This window comes from Cyanistes caeruleus, chromosome 8 (genome assembly GCF_971803275.1).
Source record: "Cyanistes caeruleus chromosome 8, bCyaCae1.hap1.1, whole genome shotgun sequence".
NCBI classification, from domain to species: Eukaryota; Metazoa; Chordata; class Aves; order Passeriformes; family Paridae; genus Cyanistes; species Cyanistes caeruleus.
Window position 1 is genome coordinate 14,508,383 of NC_141708.1, and position 22,372 is coordinate 14,530,754.

Below are 22,372 nucleotides of genomic sequence, written 5' to 3' on the forward strand. Positions count from 1 at the left end.
GTCTAAAACAAAATGAAAACATGAAATACTTAATAAAAATTGATTATGTTTTATCTGTGACTCTTGATACAGGTAATGTTTAAAAGGTTTTTTTGTGTGACTGGGCAACAGGATGCAAAGAGAAAAGGCTTGAACTTTAAATTTGAGCCATTTTATATGCTCATTATTTTCCGCTCAGTCTGTAAGAGCTGCAGAGCATGTAGCCCGCAGGTCACTGAGAATTATTATAATAATTTAAAATGCAACTATTCATTCAGTATAAGAATGTAGACTTTCATTAACTTTCTTTTAGAAAGTAGATCCTGTACTAGAATGCTAATTGATTCATCCCCCCCTTCACAGAATTTATAGCAATCAGAAAGTTTTATTTCCTAAATTCTAAAGGTGGAACATATTTTATGGTGTTAGTTTCATTCTTTCAATTACATCCTCTGGGACACAGATAATGAAATAGAATTGTTATAATAATTTCAAATCAATAGTCTACTACTAGTGGTTTTTAAAAGTCCTAAACATTATGTGTTATTTCGTTAAAATGGGAAAAATTAAATCAATACAATACACCAATGGGTGTTTTCTCACTCTTTCTTTGCCTTTTGCTTAGATACATACTGTAATATTTGATCTAATTTTCAGGTCCTCACTCAATACTGCATTTATTCTGTACTCATTTGATTATCATTCCAAGCATTTCCAATTACTTTAATATGTCCAAAATAATATCCAGTAAATGTGAATGTAATCAAGTTAGAAATGGGGACATTTTGGTTCATGATGCACCCCATTTTGTGTATCAGTATAATACTTAAATGGTAATGCTAATGTTGGCTTATTTGTAAGGGTTATGTGTTATTGGACGAGCAATTCAAGCATCAAAAAACCCCTCACACCCAGACTGCTGATCAGAATTTAACATACCTCCAGGGATCCCTGGAATACCAAAAGCTCAGTGTGTTTTCTGTTACTCTTGGCATTACAGCTGCTGAAAGCCATTACAGATTACAATGTTTAATCAGTGCTGAAAATGTTTCAGTCACCCTCTGAGGTTACAAAAACCATCTGAGGTTACAAAATGTAGGGAAAAATCTACAAAAAACCCAACTTACCCAACACGGGCTCCAATATGGATGCAGAGGACTAAGTGCCCAGAGGTGTGAAATGATTTCTTACAGTGGACATCTAGATTTTTGTGTTCAAGGACTATTTTCTGCAAGCTGTTCTCTAAAACAATTTCATTACCAGTCTGAGGATGGAGCTGTCAGATTTTCCCAGCTGATGAATGGCTCTGTTGAAAGACCCAAGGGTTAATAATTGAGCTGCTCCCTTCTGGGAGTAGCTTAAGGGCAGGATGAGGGTTTGGTGCCTCAGAGGTCCCACTGCTGCAGGGAGCACAAAGGGAACAAGGGCTTCCAGGAGATGACAGGGCAGGTTTGTGCCTGGGGACAGACTCATATCAGCCAGTTTCTCCTGAGCTAGCACTTGCTGAGGCTGCAACAGCCCCAGCAGCAAATTAATAAACGGAGAGGGCACTCCGTAGGCACTCCGAAATGCCAGTTTAGGTTTTACACTAAACCAGCATAATCTTTAGTTTTATGTTAACAGGTATTACTGACAACATTACAGGTCACAGCAATTAGTTTTGAGTGTTGTCACTTACTTGCTTGTCTCCAGCAGTCACAACCCAGGTGTTGTGACTGAAACTTCTGAAATCCCAGTGACCACTGATGCTCAAGGGCTCTGGTATGAAGAGAAGAATATGCCCTGCCCCAGACTTTCAAATGCATCACAGCTGTCTCAGAGCCTTGAAATGCAGACAGGTGCTGAAAAATAATGTCTTAAAGTGGGAATTTAGCGTTCTCCAGCTGGGCACTGTGAACTGAGACAGGAAATATCACATTATCGTTTTCAAACAGAATATTCTCATTCTGATTAAATTATGACTTGCAATTAGTGGGAACTTAAAAAAGGTATTTTAAGAAGTAAATAGGAAGAGATGCCTAGAAATTTGAGGATTTCTGATATTGTGCATTAGCTAAACCTGTGCTTGGAGTTCTATTGGGAATAACAATCAGCATTGTTTCTGTGCCAGTTGCTTACAGAATTGACTTTAAAGCTGTTTTCTCATGCTTTGAAAGGCCACAAGAGACCAAACTTGCTGATTCTCCTACTTACAGCTGTTCTGCAATAGAAACAGCCAGGGATTTTTTTTCCCACTGGGTTTCCAGCTTCTTTCTGCTTGACCAATGAATGGAAGATAAACACTACATATTTTATGCAGTTAGACAGACTGTTCAAATGAGATATGGGGGAAACTATCCCAGGGTAGGCACACTCAGCACATATTCTTGACTTGTAATTGGATCAACATTCAACATGTGCAGGAAAGAATGGTTCTTACATTGCTTTAATTTCTCCCTCTTACAGATGCAGTAAGAGCTTCAGCAATGACAATAGAAAGGCAAAAAAACCAGTAGAGGAATCTGCTCCATTTTTTTGCCATGTAGAGATGTGTGTTTCCTCTCCTAGTCTGAGCCTCTGATCTTCCCGTGTTCTGTAACCTGGAGGGAGCTTCCAGTGCAGTCACAGCAGATATGTGGTATCAAATAGCTTCTTAGGGCAATAGCTGTAACTAGCTTTATGATAAAGTTAAGAAAAAGGACAAGGAGCAAAGGTTTTAAATAAAAGAAGATAGATTTAGACTGGATAAAGACGATGTTTTGGTGTCATTGGTGAAACACTGGCAGGGATTGCCCAGAGAAGCTGTGGATGCCTCATCCCTGGAAGTGTTCAAGGCCAGGGGGGATGGGGCTTTGAGCAACCTGATACAGCAGATGATGTCCCTGCCCAGGGCAGGGGGTTGGGCTTGATGACCTTTAGAAGTTTTTTCCAACCGAAACAGTTCTATAATTCTGCGAAAAAGCAAACAACATATGCTTACTTCTGACATGAACTGAGACTATCATGTTCTAGGAAGAAAAACCTGAGGGTTTTTACTGCTAGAAGATACAGGGCTGAGCCTGTACTTTGCCTTCCTCTAAAGTTAGCTCTTTAATCCCAAAAATCAGCACCAGGATTTGAAACTGAAATAGTCAAAATCATCTTATTTCCCCTGTTTCACACCTTGCATCAATACCACATCATTTTACTACCGGTGACGGCACCAGGAAGAGTTTGGTGTATTCCTGTGTATCCCTCTCATCCCCAGTAATGTAGTCACAGGAAATGATTTCTGGCAGGAGATGTTAAATTCTGTCTGAAGTGCTTTTTCCTAATGCAACCTCTGTTGATAATCATATTCCCTGTGTAGTTTCCTTTGTCTTAAATGTTGTGGAACGATTTTTTTCCCAGAGAAAGTGCTACTTTCATCTCTTCAAAGTCTGCCAACAGCTCCTAAAGTGAGAGGTCAGACAGTCAGCATCTGATGCAGAGGTCAGCATCTCCAAAATGAACTTTTTGCTTCTGGAAAGACTTGGACGGTGCTACTCAAAGGCGCACAGAACATTTCCACATCAAATAGAGAAGGAGGATGGAAGTTTCTACCCGGGGCAGCTGGGATGTGACAATCGCAAGAAGGAAAACAGAGGCAATCAGCAAGAAGTTTCACTCAAACTCTGTTACGGAGGTATGGCAGAAAAAGAAGCCATGGGAAGTGTTGCCCCGACTTTTATCTGCCGGGAACCCCTCGCCACTCCTCTGTCGAGCATCCTTTTCTCCGGAACGCTCTTGAAACCGGGAAGGGCTGAGCGCGGGATGAAGCAAAGGAAGAGGGGCAGGGAAGGGGCAAAGCTTGGAGGCTCCTGCGGGGGCTGGAGCGAGCAGCAGCAGGGTGACATCCGTGTGTCGTGCCGCCCACAGGCGGCCGTGGGCGGGCTGGCAGCGCGGGCACGGCGGGCACAGCTCGGCCGGCTGCCAGGCTGCTCGGAGCGCCCGCCGCCGCTCCAGGTAAGGCACCGCTCCCGCCGGGCACTGCATCCCTGCATCCCTGCATCCCTGCATCCCTGCATCACTGCATCCCTGCATCCCTGCATCCCTGCATCCATCCCTCCCTGCATCCCTGCATCACTGCATCCCTGCATCCCTGCATCCCTGCATCCCTGCATCCATCCCTCCCTGCATCCCTGCATCCCTGCATCCCTGCATCCCTGCATCCCTGCATCCCTGCATCCCTGCATCACTGCATCCCTGCATCCCTGCATCCCTGCATCCCTGCATCCATCCCTCCCCGCTCTGCTCTCCCCTCCATCGCTTCTTAAATAGCTTTTCCTCTCTTAAATAGCATTTCCTCTCTCCCACGTGTCATTATGCTGCTGGGTTAAAAGAACTCAGAATAAATCAATTTCAATTAGTAAGTCGAATCGAAGATGGGTCTCCCCGAAAAGGATGCAGAACCTTGCTTTTTAAAACAGTGAGTGGCACGTGGAGAAACTTCTCCGAGGAAGAGAATGTAAGAACCAGCTTCCCATTCCCCTCCCTGCCCCCAGTTCCTTATCATCATTCAAATCATCATTCCTGCATCTCACCTCAAATGAATACAAAGATGAACAATACACTTGTACTTAAAAAGGTGTACAAAATTTAAAGTAGATCGCATTGATTAAACCTGTTATTGAGCACTAAGTAATGAAGAAAGGGAATATTTGAATTTAATGAAAGCATTTCATTTCTCTAGGAGGCTCTTTTGTTCTAATTATTAAAAAAATAATTTCTATAAACACAATTTCAATGGCTATTCAAACTTTATAAACAGGATTCTTAAAGGTTGCTCTCCATCATGAACACCAGGTAATTCTATTGACCTGTCACAGAATAAAGCTAAAGCAGTTAGTGCTGAAGGAAAAGGAAGATCCTGCAACAGGCAGACACATATTTAACTAATCTTTCCATGTGGTAGCTGTGGAAAAAAACCTGAAATGCATATTTTATTGCAAAAATGCCTCTTGCTTTCAAAGCCCCTTATGCCATTTCCTCTTAGGCCAAATTCCTGATTACTTTGAGCTCAGGGCCACATCTCAGTTGGAATAACTCCTCTGACTTCAACCTTAGCAGGTACAAAAGCTTACAGTTGAGCCCAGGACCCTCAACTCAGACAACATTCACATTTTTGTATGGCTGTGCAATTAGAAGCATTATATCCTGTGATTATTATTTGCAAAAATCTGTAATTCTACTGCGTAATTTTAATTTTATTGATTTGTATTGGTTAATTTTGAATACAAAAGCTTTATAGATTGAAAAAAAAAAAAAAAAGAAACTGTTCTGAAAACTGATTTTCTCCTTCCCAGTTTTTCATCCTGCTGCACTACTCAGAATGGTTAGTTTGTAAATCACCTGGCTACAGGACACTTAACAATTCACTAAGGAATTTGAGTCTAAGACTTTGGGCCCAAGATGAGAAGTAGATATTTGGTGACAGGAAAATAAAGTCTTCTCTGGAAGGTTTCAGATATGCATAACAATAATTAAACCTAGAAAAGTCTATGATTCAAATTCATAACTTGGATGGAAAATAAGGGGCATAGCTGGAGTATATTCCTTTCCTTCTTCCCCTTTACTCCCAAACTAACAAGAATTTGGAACTGAAAATAAAATTAATTGCAGACCAAGGGGCTGTTCACTGTCATATATTTCAAAGGCACATTGCACAATATTCAGTGAGGAGAGAAGATGGATGTGACTGACCCTAATCTGCTCCTGCAGGGCCCTTGTTTTTCCCTCACAGCCTCATTGGTGTGTTTGGTGACAGTGAGATACCCTCCTTCTCCCAGGCTGCACGGAGGGGAGCTGCAGGAGCTTTAGCTGGGTCCTGGAGAGTTTCTACAGCGTGAGAATGCTGAGCAAAGCTCCCAGTCATCATTATCCATGCAGGGAGACTCGGCCCCAGGTTAAGGGCTAGAAGATTCTAGATCTGCTAACTTTCATAAGCAACAGTAATTTAAGTTGGTACAACAAAGGTGGGATTTCATTTGTCTCTCCAAATCAGGTTGTTATTTTCTTCATCTGAACCAGCATATCCTGTCCAACTTTCTGGATTTTCAACTGTTTATCTTCATCATATCTAGGCTGATAGTGCCCAAACAAAACTCTCTCAGTTTTGCTGTAGGTGGTAAAACCACATTATCCTGGTCTGTGTGGAGGTTTCAGTGCTGAGGGAATGCTGTATCTGCCTTCAGCCCACACTTGTCTGTGCCCTTTAAAAACGTGGTGACCTGAAGTGCTCACCCAGGCAGCTGCCAGGTCTCAGATGGTCCATGGGGGACCACCCAAGCCGTCAGTGTTTGCCACACTACAGCTGTTTGCATCTTTCTGCATGGCCAAAGCCTTTAAAAGGTGCCTTTGAGGTTCCATCCATCAGTCGCAGCCCCTGAAGGTTACCTGCCTCTCTGACCCAACTCAAACATATTCCTTCTTTAAATGGCACAGAAACTGAGCCTCTTGGGCCTATTGAAGCCACATGGATGGGTTGTGAATTGTGACTGTAAAACTGGTGCGGCAGAAGGCAATCCCCTCTTTTCTGTGGGATTGGGTGTGGGAGGATGGTAGAGTATTGACAAACACCTTAAAAAGCCAGTAAAGGTCTCAGATTTGAGACTAGGATTTTGTTACAAGAGGACTCAAACATTTGCAGAATTATGTAGAGGTTCAGCTGTCCAGATAGCAGAACTGAGATACACAGAGGAAAAAAATTTAAAAAGTCTGTATGCATATAAACCCAACCATTAACAATCCCATAAACCTCTGATTTCTTTGGATAATTACAAATGGCAGTAATCATCAGCCGTGACTCAAACACCACTAATATGCCAGACTTTTGAGTGTCAGCTATCTAAAATCATATTTAGGAACAAGGTAGAGATAAGTTACTTTTCTCTCTGCCTTTTAAAACTAGAAAATAACCTGTGGGGCACATTTTCTGTAGATTTGTCAGTAGATGTAAGCAGAGCTTGTAATGAGCACTACATTTAAACAGTCACATGAACATGTTAATTTCTTAAAATGTATTCTGTGAATGTTTATTATTACATCCATTTCTGTCCATTGCTGAAACCTTTCAGTTCAGTGTTATGCTGGTTGGGAGCAGGACATCTGGCACTTGCTCTATGAAGGTAACTCCTAGAATTGTATTGTCATCCTAAGCACCCAGTTTTTATAAATCTGAAATGAATTTTCCAGAAAAACAGTATAATGCTAACAGCATCCTTGCCAGTTATCTCCCAGCTAATCCACAATATGTACTGTGTTTAAAATGCACAGAGTGAAAACAACAACAGATAAACATATAAAATAATCCTATCATAGGTTATGTAACTTACTCTAAGGCTTTGATGTTCATGAAATTGATAATACAGGGAACTTGGTGAGAAATAAAGACCTCAATCCAGGGCACCAAATGTCTCTCATACACTTAATTATGTAAGTATTAGCAACATACTGCTAGTCCCTACTCCTTTGGTGGCTAGAAGTCCTGATACAAAAAAAAATAAAAATTAAGGCTGCAACAATTGATTTGTTTGACTTTGATTCTGACCTTCCAGTGTATTTTGAGAATGGGGATTTTACATATAAACTTGGGACATTATTTGAGACATTGAAGTAAATCACTGAGTTGTTGCTTATATAGTCTGAAATCATGTTATGGTCATTTTTATTTAAATAAACATATTTGTCATAGCGATTTATTTGAGATAATTTTAAAGACTCTCATGTGATGTTTATACCTACACAAGCAATCTCTAATTATGAAGTTTCAATTACAGCTTATTTTGCTATACCAGAGAGGCAGTTTAAATTTCTGGCAAATCTTAAATTCATTCTACTTATTTAACAGTATGAGCTTCTCTTGCTGAAAGATATCTTTGACAAAAGCATCTCAGAGTACAGAACTTGAGAAGATGCTTTCAGGCTGGAGCAACTTCCCAAGTTTTTCATTGAGAAAATGGCACACGTGACAATTGTATTGATCAGAAGATCATGTCATAAGTGGAATCCAGAGTTTCACTCTGAACTGTTGCCAGGTTTAGCAGCAGTGGAGACCTAAGAGCCCTTCAATCGCTGACATAACGCTGTCATAACAGATGGCCCCTGTGCTGCCTGTCTGCAGAGAAAACATGACAGGACAGCTACTTCCTATGGACCAACTGCATCTAACTTTGATTACTTGCCCAAGGAGACTTGCATGGTTTTGCCTATGCCAGGCAAGATCAGATATGCCCAGGGTCAGGAAACAAGCTAGCTGGTGTGCCAAAAGCCAGTTGTCAGCCAAATAAGAGGGTGCCCCTTATAATAGGATGCAGACACATGCGTTTGTCCACTTTCATCAGTCAATTCCCCAGTTAGACCAGGAGTTTTGCTGCCACTGGGTTTTATTCCTTCTTTTTAATTTGCTGCATTAAAAAAAACCCTTCTTGATACTTTTCACTCTAGCTGCAGTCGCTGCAGTATTAATCCTAACATGAAGAAATAATATCTGAATATGTGAATACTTTGCATTTCTTTCTTTCAGGGGGGTCAAGATGTACCATGAAACTATAGCCATTGTAGACAGGCATCCAGATTAACCCAAAGAGAGATATCATGGCACCTTATTCCACAAAAATTGTGACGGTGACTACTGGCAATCTGTTGTATGCAGCTGACTTTTCCATACTGCGTAAATTTTCTCTAGAGTGAAGAAATGCTAGAATGGGGCTGTGTTTTGGATTTGTGCTGCAAACACAAGCATTGGTATTTCAGGGATGTTTTAGTTACTGCTGAGCAGAGCATGCACAGGGTCAAGACCTTTTGTGCTCCTTGTGCCACCCCACCAGTGAGGGGCTGGTGCTGCAAAGGGAACTGGGAGGGGACACAGCTGGGACAGCTGACCCCAACTGACCCAAGGGGTATATCCCCTCTACTTCCAAATCTGTCCCTGTGACTGCCTTCCATATACCCACTCCCTTTCTCCCACTGAGTCCTCAGTGCTTCCAGCTTTCTGTTATTTCCCCTCCAACTGGTTCATTTTGACCTAATAAACAGAGGATGAGGTCCAGGACAGATAAGCTCACTGGTCACTTTGCAGCTCTAGTAGACAATGCAAGCAGAGAATCCAGAGCAGGGGAGGCAGCTGTACTTCTCTGGCACTCTGGGTGAATCCCTCCTAGTTTCTCTCTGCCTTTCAGTCAAGCACTTTAAGGCACTGTCATTCAACAGTTTGGATGTGGAAGTGAAATGCAACTGTAATGCTAATTCAGTTTATATTCTAAAACCCACCATCTGCTTTTTATTCTGAGATAATTCTACACACAGTTTTAGATGCCCGCAGTAGCAGCCATGGGAATTCAGGCATATGGCTGCTACCATATGACAAAGTGTATTATCTAATAATTTCTAGTCTTTCCCGTGCATCCTCCTGTGCATAAGGTACTTCAACATAATAGGCATCTTATCCTTTAATTCATTCACACAAAATTCACTCCCAGTGAAATCTTAGGATATTGCTACTACCTCTGCCAGCTGTCTGCCTCACCCCGTTTCAGCCTCAAAGGTTTGTGAAACCTCCATAAGTCACTTTTCCTGTCATGCTGAAGGTAATAAATAACTGAATTCCCATGAGAAATATCAAAACATTGGATGACATTTTACAGTCCTAATCTGACCTGAATAAAAGTAGAGGAAGAGTTGTTGTTTTCTCATCATATGAGAATCTGGGGCATATTTGTTACCTTCACCTCACTTAAAGGTTTAGAACAAAATGTGTCAATAGATGTGGAATAATCTGGACAGCATGCAGTCTGTCTAGTTAAACCAAATGACTCAATATTCTATAAGGAAAACAGGTTATGCTTATTTTTCTAGGGGTGGGAGGAAAATACTATGGGTTCTGCAGAACAAGTTTTAAATACCAGCAGTTCATAGGTACACGCGTGCAGGAAGGAATCTTGCTGTGAATGTGTAGTATTTGATAAAGAAATGGGTGACAGGAAAGGTCCAGAAGTGCAAACACACCAAGAGACAGGCTTTTCAGCACAACAAACCAGCTCAGTAAGCCCCACAAAAAAAGGGGCAGCAGACAAAACGTGTGCGTGCATGCAAGCATGTACACACATGCAGCAGAGATTTATATATCCAGCTTAAGCATTATCTGTGAAACAGCTGAAGACTCCAGTAGTTACCCAGTTCTATTTCTTGGCTGGCATGCAGTGCCCCTTTGCAGTGAGGGCAAGACAGTTGAGTTGGAAATTAGAGCTCTTGATTAGTGTTTCTTACATAGAAGTGAGGGATCTTCTCCCTCCTATTAATTCCATGCTCTCTTTTCCTGAGCATACAAAAGTAATCCATGCACCTCAGGATGGATTTGTCCTTTCATGTGTTAAAGACCAAAATTCTCCACCTCAGCCTCCCATAAAATTGCTACCTTGGATGCTGGTTAAGAACTGAAGGTAAACCTGTTGCTTTAGAAAGAAATCAGTAATAAGCCCACTCCTTTTCATCTTCAGTACTGTAAAAAATAAACCCAAGCAAGTACAGAAATATCCATAGCTTTCCTTAATCTGTTTATAAAGGATCTTCAGTCATATTAGGAGCTCATAGTAGCAATTCAAAAGCTAAATATAAAAGCAGCTTTATGAAGTACTTATAAAGTCAGTAAGAGGCTTTTTATTTTTAGCATATTTTCCTGTGAGATAAAGATAATGAATGTAGAAAGCATCCAAACCCAAAATGAGATACGCAAAAGAGATCCCACGATCTGCACCAGGAGTGTTACAGAATCAGCATGGAGAGAGCAATGTTCTGACAACACCATCTGCTCATTTGTGCTGTTTTTTCCTATTACCAGCTCTCTTAATGTCTCATGCATGATTTTCTGTGGAAGTCAGGAGGAGTGTATGATTTATTTTGACATTAATATTTACCACACTGGTGTATGCTTAAAGTAGCCAAGATGCTAAGAATGTTTTCTCATTTAAAAACCCATTGAAATGAGTTTCCTTTTTCTTTAGAGGCATTAACAAGTTATTTTGTCACTTCACTGTTACATAAAAGTCATATTCCATTCACATGGCATTAATTTAGGTAAATACCACTACTTCAGCTCTTACTAGAACTGTAGACTGAAAGAAAAATTACTTTGGTTTTTAAAAAGCTTCCTGGCATTTTATATTGGTCACTGAAGAACACTGAAACAAAGTTTCAGGCTGCGAAACTTCAAATTCTTCACTCTTAGCAATTTAGTGAGAAATTAAAATACAAGATACTCCTGCAAGATACTCAGTCTGGACACTGAAAATATTATGTTTGATTGTCCCTTCCTGAAACCTAAACCAGATATTTCATTTGCATTTATTAGCATTTTACAATTGTCTTGTGGATTCTGGGTAGGGAGCATTCCTGACACGTAGGGTTTTTTTTTAGAGTTTTGAAACAAGACTTACAAATAAGGTTTGTGTACTCTGATGAAATACAGAGAAAGCGTGCACCGTCTGTGCATTTCAGATCTGTTGCATGACTGCATTACATTATGGATCTACAATCTTTTCATCCAGAAATGGATTACAGAGATGACAGATTTCTTAAAATAACCATTATGGTTGTAAATCATATTGACAAAAGCAAAGAAATCCCATTCAGAAAAGACATCTTGCCTCAGACAAACATTGTCGTGAATGTGGATGATTATATATGATCTATATACAAAGGATTTTTTTTTAATAGCTAGGGATAGAAGCCTAAAATTTTTTTTTTTCTCATTAACAAAAAGACTGTCAGTTACATGGCAGTGGTGTTGTTACACATGTACCAAAGACATTGCTCTTAAACAGCTCTGTGTTCTAAGGTGGGGTCCTGTGCTGTCCCTTAAGAAGAGACACTGATATGGCAGAGATGCACTCACTCACAGCATGAATAGCAGAGACAAAACTCAGTGTTTGCAATTCTCCTGCACGGGATTACATTATTTTTCACAGCAGTTAGTTTTCCTAATATTTAAAGGACAATAAGGACATTAAAAGGACAAGAGGCAAAAATTAAAGAGCTGTAGAATACTTGAATGCAGCTTCTGTTGGTTAGTTAAATTAATCCTGATGCCACCTATTTTTTTTCAAGTTTTGAGATTTTTTTAAATTTATGTATTAATTATTATATAGGTATTATGTATTATTTTTGAAAAAAATTATGTATTAGTAAATGTATTAGAGGGAGCTATTCAAGATACAGTATCTTTAGTGTTTAAAACCTTTGGAAATTAATGTATTAGAAAAGCATATGTGCTATAAAACATTACCTCTGTACCTTTTTTTTTTTTAGGAGCTACAAGAACTTCTGAAATAACTTGTGAAAATGTGCAGTCTTAAGTGCTGCAGTCTCAAACCCCTTTTTCTATTGCTGCTCTACAGGTAAGAAGTATTTGCTAAAAATATTATTTCTTCAATATATTATTATATCAGTTGGTTTATAATAAACTTACTTATAGTTAGAGACATATCTGACCAGGTAAAAAAGTAAAATCTTCTTGGCATTTGAATCGTGCCTCTTACAAAAATTGAAGAACCTGGGTATTAATAACAGAAATACAGGACTGAGCTTCATTAATCTCAGCTGCCTTAACAGATTTTTTTTTAATTGGAAAGATTGATGAGGGAGAAAAAGAATGGAATTTATGAAGCATATCAACCCTCAAATAAAGAATTACTGGGTACAGAGTGAATATTGTGTCAGATGCTTAACAAATTCAGATGGGCACATGGTCCTTGCCTGGAGCATAGTGCCTTGCCCGAGGACAGAAACATACAGTCCACCTAGATTTGCTACGAGCTTGAGATAGTAAAATCGTCATTGTGCACTAAAAGGAGAGTATCTTAAAAAGAATTACCTACTTGAAACACTATTTTCTTATTCTCTGTTGCGAAATCATGAAATCTTTGGGAAATTTGAGTTGCGTTAAGCTGAAAATTGAAAATGATCCCCTCTGGCTACGCATAATCCTTCTAACAGCTGCCTTGACAAGAACATATAGAAATGGAACACTTAAAATATATTTGTTCTATAAAAATGGGAAAAAATATTTTTTAAGTAATTCTAATAAGAAAATGTAAGCATGGACAGGTTAAATGTTCTCATCACTACTTTCAACTGAAGTATTTAAAGCCAATTCTTTATCTAGAATTGCCTACCCTACTTCATCTCACAGTAAATTCCTCAGGCTAAGATTCTGTCTGAGCTTTAACTAAAGTGGGTGTGCAAACACTCATTTAGATAAAGCTTTCTCTCAGTAGTGGGAACAGGTGGAACAGCCCCCTGAAAATGAGTTTAAAACATCCACCTACCCCACCTTCTCCAGTCCCATAGAGAGATCTTTGTCCAAAACACACACTTGCTCTAATTCCACCTTCTTTCCTTGTCAGCTGTGACTTGCCACACTGTAATAAGTGGGTGATTCATGGCTTAGCCATAATAACACACTGCCAAGAGACCAGCAATTTCAGAAGCATCCAAGTAACAGGGAGGCAAAATTCCCCCAGGAGCTCAGCTTGTGGTACACAGTTCATTATTATCAGACTCTGATAAGAATGCTAAGATTCCTCTTACATCTTCATCTGGTAGTGAGTGTCCAGAAGCAGAGGCAGTTCATTCCTGAGTATCATCCACGGGGTTAAGGGTACACACAGCACCTGTACAAGTGCCTGGATACCAGGGCACAGCGCTGGGCTGCTGTACCCAAATCCAGACACAAGCTGAGAAGCAGCTCTGGCCCTTGGTTATCTCACAGACAAGATGATGCTTGGATACAAAAGTACATTTCTCCAGTGCACAAATCAGGAGGCGTTTGTGAAAGTGCTGTTTAAACCAGAAACTATCCTGCTTGGCACTGAAACAGAGAAGTATTTCTAAACAAAACCCAACAACTGAGGTGCACCCAAAGCAAGGGCCATGATTTTTTGCCAAGTGGTCCCTTAGATATTCCACTTGGAAAACCTCTGCCTAACATGTGAAGAGTGTTTCTTCTACTGAATAATTTACAATCAGTAATGGTATGGGGTTGTTTCTTTCCTTTCCACCTCTCCCTGCCTGAAGGACACCACTTAACGTTAAATTACATTACAGTCACATCATGGTCCCCTTTCTAGTATTAAAATCTATATCTGTGGAGTTGCCTGGATGATTGCTTTCCCAGATTTATTTTTTTTTTTTTAAGTAGCAATGAACAAATTTATCCTTACCAGGAATCAGCTTAAGTAAATGTAGGGTTCTTGGTCCAAAGAAGGGTTCCCATTTGTTTCAGATAGGGTGTTTTCAACATAAGGAATGCTAGCCTGAGTGTGTGGAATCAGAGAGAGAAAATTCTTTGAAGTGGTCTTTTTTTTTTTCTTTTCACAGACTTAAGAGCATTTATGGTTCTTCACTCTTTGTTCTTGCGTCTGCTAACATGATGCTACAGTTTAAACCTCACCATTTAATGAAAAAAGTGGTGACAGTACTGTCTGTTTCAAAGCAGAGTTAATCAGAGATGTGGTAGACTTTGCTACATTTTATCTGCAAAGACCATATACACCCCCATATCACTGAGAACAAGTATGAAACCAGAAATAACAACTTTATTTGCATCTTTAAGCCCTTCGCCTGTCAGTGAATTGCCTGAAAAAAAGCTTTTTTTATTCTTGTTTTCCTGGGGGGAGTGTTTCAAAAAATTGTTCAGACTGTATCTGGCATTTTGTTTATCTTCTTGCAGTTCTAAGGTGTTTCTGTCTCTTTCATGATACATAACTTCTGACAAAAAATAGCCAGAAAAAATATTCTCGTATATGAGTCTAGACTGTACTTTTGCCTAAATAAATGATATATACTACTGTTTAGGGCAAATGTTCCTTTTTTCCCTTCCAGTTACCCCACTCTGTAAAGACACTAACTTGAAAGTACCTTAAATAAAAAGCAGTTGTTGTACCTTTCAAGTTTAGCCAAACCCATAACAATTCTCAGTTTTTGAGCCATAAGAATGACTTGGGTAAAGAAATAATTATAATTCAGCTTTCATAAAAGCAACCAGAGGGCATTGAACCTGACGAATTAAAGCATTTATTATGCATTGTCAGCCCAGAACAGATAGATATTCTCAGCTGAAGAATGATTATGCACTCAGTTTCTTTCTGTGAAAGCCTGTTCACTTCTCAGTGACTGGGACACCTGTTGCAAGGCAATTCCATACTTAGATGCATGCCAAGGTATTTCACATGCATTAGAAAAATGGAAGAACTTTAACAGCTTCCCTTGAATATAAATATACTTAAATATAACGGCACAGGTTTGGTTAAAAGAGAAGCCTAGGTGCATTGATGAGAAGATGCAGATGCATAAGTGGAACAGGCCTCAACTTTTACTTTATCCTTTGTGAACATGCAGAGCCCTGAGCTCAGTGTGGATGAGCTGTGAATGGAGCACGTGAATCAAAGAGCTCTTTAAAGGAAACAGGGCATCATCCCTTAAAACACAGAGCCCCCAGACTACTTAAGGCACAGAAGCTTGGTAGGTTCCTTATCCTTCAGCTCTGACCATCCGCCTCTGGGTATCCCCGGGGCTGGTAACACCACACACTCACGTCTGGGAGGCCTCAGGTTCCTCTCACTTGTTGGCTTGTAGGAATTCTGTAAGGTTTTGTGGCCAAACAGCACACAGGGGACCATGCCTCATTAATTCACAGTCTCAGTTACAGTACAGCAGCTTTCCCAGGCTTAGGTAACCATAAAACTCAAAAGACCGGTGATACGAAGCTGCACGTCATGTGTTAATGAGGAAAACGATGAGTTACCACAGGTCATTTAAGGGAAGGACTTCCATAAAAAGTTCAAAAATATATCATAGAAAATAGGAGTTAATGATAATGAACCAGACCACGCTACAATTGCATGCTGATTGGCAGAACAATGATATATCCTTGCAATAGAAAAGAAACAAGTTTTCCTTTAACATTTCACAACGGGTACAACTTATTCAAGAACAATCCAGTAAAGCTGTGAAATTAAACTCATGCAGCTCACTGAACACTTAGCTAAAATTTATATGTAAATTACAAAAGGAGAGATATCTATTTCAAGTACTGTATTTAAGAAATTAATTACATTTAAATGCATTTCCAATTTTAACACTTCTGCTCAATATAAAACTGGCCTTCTTATTTATATTCACATCTCAATTCAACATGACTGTGCTTGTTTCTTTAGGAAAAAACTTATAGGAGAAACTTTCCTTATTTCAATGCTGGTATTACTCAAGGGTATACTTAAGTAACAACATCATTTTTTGGCAATATAGAAATGAAAAATGGGGCAAAAATAAAGGAAAAAGCCAAGATCATTCAAATAGCTAAGATATTTGTTTTGCAAGGAAGCTAATGAAAAACAGCTACTTCTGTAGCAATAGGGTCTGGTGAATAAAAAATTATACAGCAATAGCAGCTTTTCAAGCCAGTGGACACCACATTTAAGACCACAGTATGATTAGGCCACGTGCATTCAGTGAGATCATCTTAAGCTTTGCCAGTTTAAGATACTGGATCATTCCTAGTGGATGAAATTCTCAGTGTCCTGACAAAAGAACTCAGGCTTTCTCAGAAACAGCAAAATTAAAATCAAAATAGCAAGCTTTGGAAAGCTACAAGAGACCCAGAAATATAATGCAGAAGAGGAAGCAGAGTTTTCAGGAGTAGCTCCAGAAAGAACTGAGACTGAGAAATGCAGTGAGGATTTAGCACTATAAGGAAGGACCCCAAAACAGTGGTAGCCCCTTACCCAATGGTTTATACTTTGATGCTTCTCCCTAGGAGCGAATCACCCTAGCTGCAGCTCTTGCAGCTCCTGCAGGACAGCTGGTCACTTTTAGGGGCCAGTAATTCCCAGAGCAAGGATTAAAAACTACAGACCCTTCTCCTGATGTTTATATAGGTGTCTGCTCTCCATCAACAGAGACTCACTAAGTCGATTAATTACTTGCTTCTCACCTTCATAATTCATACCCCACCTTTCTCAAATCACTGGGAACAAGTAGCCGCAGTTAAATCTGTGCTTTAATTTCTGAAGAGCACGCCCTGCTCACAGTCTTGGGGTGCTCACCTTCAGGGTTAGGCATAAAAGGTTTGTAATTATTTATATATAACTTCTGTGGATTGTATTTGTAGCTGTTTCTGAACAAAGGATGTACTTGAATTCTCATTACCAGCTTCACTGGTTTTGCTCAACAGGATTGTTTCTGTAACCTGTTTAAAAATTGTGTTGCGAAAGCAGGATTTGAAGAGTGTTTTTATGCACTAGTCTCTGAGGTTGCTTTCTGTCTCTGAGACCTAAATATAATGTCTTTCATCATGTAAAAAGAAAAAATTAAATTAATTTTAAATGCTGAAATAAACAATCACCGTCCCGTCCACATTCCTAGATTATAACCATAATGCCTTGTTTACAGATTAAGTATTAAAGAAGATTGTTTCTCATCTGGAGTGTAAAGAAATAATAGACTTCAATGTCTAAAAAGAAATAGAATTAGACTTTAAGGTATAACAAGAAATAATAAACTTTAAGGTATAAAAGAGATTTTTTTTTCCAATAAGAGACTAATACTGATTATGAAATCTGATATTTTTTTGAATGTTGTCTTATTTATTATGTCCTTTTAAAGCATCCTCATTTTCAATTCCTTTTAGGTCCATGCAAATTCCTGAAGCTGAAGGGAAAACTGAAATTCTACCTCCAACAATACAAAAAATAGTAAAAGGGTACAACAAGTATCTACGTCCGTTTTTTGATAGTAAGTAGAAAAGCTCTGTTAGTAAGACTGGGTCATAATACAATAAGGTGTCTAAAATTCAGCAGTGAAAACAAATGGGTTTTTTCTGTACTTTTTTCCTCTGCTATCTGACTGCCACTGATCTGATTATACATGTTCTGTGATATAATAAGATAGAATTTAATAGCTTTTGTTGCCCAAGGTGAAACTTGTGTATTCCAAGTATTTGCAAGCTAAACTTTCAGACTGTCAGAAAACTTGACTAGCATTGTATGAGTGTCTTCATGAAATAAGCTGTAACATCTTAACCTATTTAAAAGCATAATTTCCTCTAATTTCCTAAATAATAACTATGAAAAGCTTTGATTAAAGATTTGAAAGCTTTATATATCAAGCTGTTCATAACAGCACAGGCAAATCTTGTTACTATGCAAAGTATTATGTGCCTCAACTGTAAGATTGCAAGAGAATTATTTAATAAATGATTCTTGCCTCAGGTCTTAAAGGTCACTGAATAGATTTATTGAGAACTGTGGGGGGGAAATGAATTGAAAAGGGAAAATGAATCAAAAATGTCAGTTCCTGGCATCAGAAGCTAATGGTCACCAGATTGGAAGACACACATATTCTACTGCATCAAGGGTGATTTTACTGTCCTGCAGTGCAGTCAGGCACCTGAAATCCCTAATTTGAGTCAGGCTCCTGCATGTGCCAGAAGTACTGAGGAGTTACAAAGTGGCAGGAAGAGCTTGTCCTGGAGAAAGTGCAAAACACTGAAGAAGAAAATATTCTGAAAGTTGAGAAGAAGCACAGCACCATGTGTCTGTCAGAAAATAAACTTGTAGCATGAATGCTAGGCAATAGCTCTTAGGCTTGAGGTTGGGAAATGTTAGGGGTGTGAATGTCAAATGAAATATTTTATATCCCTTTATATCCTGCTTAAGAAATGATTGAATAATGAGTTTCTAAGGTCATACTTCTGGAACTCTTGTCAGCCAAATACCTGGTTCAATATGGATGCTCCACATCATGTTCTGTTTCTGAATCCATAATTTTAAGATATACATGTATTTTAGGTTGAAGAAAAAGGGGAAAACTATTTCACCTGTTTGTTTTTATTGTAATTATCTTGGCTGATGATAAAAGTGCTACAAAATATTTAACAGTCTAAGGAGATTTTCAGCAAAATTAAAGCAACTTTAATAAATAAACTAACCCTTCCTCATTGGAGATGATGCATAATGTAAAATAACCGTGTTCAGTGGCAATTAATATATTTTATTCATTACCTCATGTTAGTACTAGAGATATGCTGGCAGTGCCATGATGAGTGAGTTTGAGCAGACAACAGAGTCTCATTTCAAAGTCTTATAATAGCAATTAAGACCTACCATAAATCATACTTGAGTTACAAATCTCCTTTCTCTTTTCTCCATCTCTTTTTCCTTAGCTGTTGTATCGCAGCAAGGCTATGAATTTTTGTCTGGGTATTTTGTTCAGAGGGATGCTGAGGCCTCTCTGGGTGTGCCCAGAAATCCCAGAGGAGCTCAGGCACAGGTTGAGTCTGTGTCACACACAAAGCCAGTCTCACACCTCCAGACAGCTCCAGCATCGCTGCACATGCTCACTGCAGCTCAGGCATGCAAGCACTGCCTCAGAAATCTCTGATGGATCTTTATTAGCTCTAGTGCTGAAGGAATGAGATGACACTCTGAAAAAAACCCCACATTTTATTGATGCCACTTCTAAATGCAGGGTTGGTGGTTTTGTGAGAAATTACTTTCTTTGTAGGGATAATTTGAGTTAGGATGACTCAGGCAATGCTTCTCCTGATTTTTGGACCTGTAGCTTTTTGTGAGATCACTTGGGATCACTTTCCCTGTTATGGAGGAGTGTGTGCTTGGGCTGGGGAGGGATATCAGCCTATTTCTGACCCCCTCTGTTACTGGCAGGGTGGGCTACACTTTGCATGAGGGCATGCCTTGTCAGGCCCAGGAGAAGCTATTGCTCTGCTCAGAAGCAGAGCTAGCAAACTCCTAAACCCTCAGCTTAACAAACCTCTGGAATAGATTTATCTGTGTGACCACAGCTATGCTAGCTCTGTTCCTGATTTTCCTGATTGATATGGTGTTTTTTTTGCCTGCAGCTGATGTACCTTGTGTCTGTTCTTGGTACCTGGCTTTACTCAGGATAACACAATGGCTGCAGCACAGCTGGCAGAGAGCTGATGAAGCCAGAGTAGCAATTAGTCATTGACACCTCTTCCCCCTGCTCTGCTCCTCCCAAATCATTAGTTTTTTTGGGATGGTATTTTCATGTTGATAGTGAGAGACTGACCAGTTAGAGACAGATCTGCTTTTGACCTTTTGACAGGTCAAGTAGCTGATTAGACTCGAGTAGGCTAATGAACAAATGCACATTATAAACATAAACTGGGGTATTCTGGTAGAGATCATCAGCTACTGTAAAAGCCTGCACAGTCTTAATTGTGCAACCTGTCAGTGGTGATATACTCAGAGAAAGAAACTTGTATTTCTAGAAATATGAACAAAAAATGATAGATATGCACCTGACAATCTGTGTTTGCTGTCTTGCACAAAAGGATTTGTATAAATGGGAACCTTGTATGTGTATGTTGATATGCAGAAATATCTCCCCAAAATATGCTGAAGCCAGCCTTTTTAAGACACTTGGCTTCCTTTTCTTTAGTTTTGGCCAAGATTCTTTTGCTTTCAAAAAATATGTATTTCTGTTTATTAGCCTAGTTAGATACACACTCATAAATATGCATGAAGAAATTTGTCATAAAACTAGATGGTATTATTTGTTGGCATATGCAGTGCTTTAAGCTTAATGTTAGTGAGTCATAATGGAACTCTGAAATGTGATTTTTATCAAGTGTGAGAGGGCCAGAGGTGAGCTTAAATTTTAGAATAACATTTAAAGTAATTTCAAAGTTACTTGTCCTTGAAAATTTTCTTCAGGCAGGAAATGGCAATTTTTGAAGTGATGATTGCTGCCAAGATACAATCATATTCTTGCAAAATCAGTGACACTGAACTCCTTAGTATTTAACAAAATGGGGTTTTAGTCCTGAAAAGAAAGTTAGGTATAAAAAAATGTTCATTAAATGATAGTTCCTTTCTCCTAAAGCCAGAAAAACCAGAAATATTTACTAGTCGAGTAAAATTTATGGCAGCCCATATATTTTTAGTTTAACAAGCCCTTCATTTCTTATTAATTTGTGTTTGGTCTTTGTGCTAGGACTGGCAGATGACTGGAAATGTCCCAAGCACACACCCCAGCTCGGGTAGTGTCATTAACAAGGGGACAATGAAGATCTTTTTTCATGCAAGTCCAACGACTGCTTAACAACATAAAAGCTGTCTTCTCTCCTTGCTTGGGTTGAATTTTGGGTTTTCTAGATTTTAATTCTGGGTTTATCTCACCTTGCTTTGGTCATGTCCTCCTGCACAGGTCACCCCTCCAGACCCTGGCTGCACAAACGCTGCTGCTCCTGTGTAACACAGGCTGTCCCTCCCATCTCTAAGCACATAAATCAGGTGCTCAAAGCTGGATTACTTGGAGCTAAGTTAAATTGGCTGAATGTTTTAGGTTTGTCCAGGGTGGGTGGCATGGACCAGTTGCCAAATTGTGAGGGTATTTTAGACACTGTTAGCACAGAGGAGTCTCAGCTGGACTGGTTCTTTAGCTCTGCCCTCATCTGAACGCTGCTATTAAGAATGTTCTCTTTCCTTACCTATAGCACTTTAATGTCCCTCTTTTAGGGAGGTTCATCAAGTCTTCATAAATTAAGCAGATAGGTGCAATAAAGAATTAAAAAAAAAAAACCCAAAGCCCTAATCTGGAAAGATTGTAGCCATTCTTTGGACTGGAATGCAAAATACTCTTCTACTAATGTTAGTAGATATTACTCCTCAGTGTAATGATATCTATCTTACCCTTACAGATATATATGGAATACTTCAATAGAAAAGCTGGCATAAGGGATTTAAAAATCAACAGTTATTTCCCTTAAATGTGCTACATTACTGAAACACTTTATCTCAGCAATACAAGTTGATTTCCACCTCAGGTTTTCTGCTGGAACCATGTAGATCAATTTTATAACTTTATGTGCTGTGCCAAACTCTCTGAATTAATGAGCAATTCCTGCAGACTTCACTGAGCGTTGGATCAGGTTCATAGGGTTGTTAAGGGATGCATAAAATCTTGTAAATAATTTTATACAAATAGATTTTGTTCTGTGATTGAATGTGATAATTTAAGTGTTCTAATTAAAAAGAGAGAGACTAGGAAAAGGTCACAGCTAAGTATATTTGAATATGGAAGCTGCTTTCAAGTGGTACAGAAAGTGTCATGCTTAAATCAGTTATTCTAAATCACATTTAAAAGATTATTTTCCTTAGCTTCATAATGAGTTAGAAATTTCATAGACTAAAGTTTTAAATTAAAACAAAATTTTTTGGGTCCAACCTTCAATGTCTTCAAGTCTACGACTTGCCATCATGAGGTTTTTTCCTTTTGAATTTTGTTTATATTAAGCTCTATAAATTTAATTAGATGAAAGCATTTTAGTCTTCAGAAGTGTACAAAACAGACAGAGAGA

The 22,372-nt window shown here is 39.1% G+C and overlaps 1 protein-coding gene across 1 annotated transcript in view; it reads left to right on the plus strand.

The window, feature by feature from the left end:
• The first annotated feature begins 3,041 nt into the window (after positions 1-3,041).
• Positions 3,042-22,372, plus strand: part of LOC111931217 (gamma-aminobutyric acid receptor subunit pi-like) — a 47,336-nt gene continuing 28,005 nt past the window's right edge. The window contains exons 1-3 of the mRNA XM_023929698.2: positions 3,042-3,942; positions 12,280-12,368; positions 17,660-17,763. Coding sequence (XP_023785466.2) covers positions 12,313-12,368; positions 17,660-17,763 — 160 coding nt within the window. The 5' untranslated portion in view covers positions 3,042-3,942; positions 12,280-12,312. The remainder of the gene's footprint in view (positions 3,943-12,279; positions 12,369-17,659; positions 17,764-22,372) is intronic.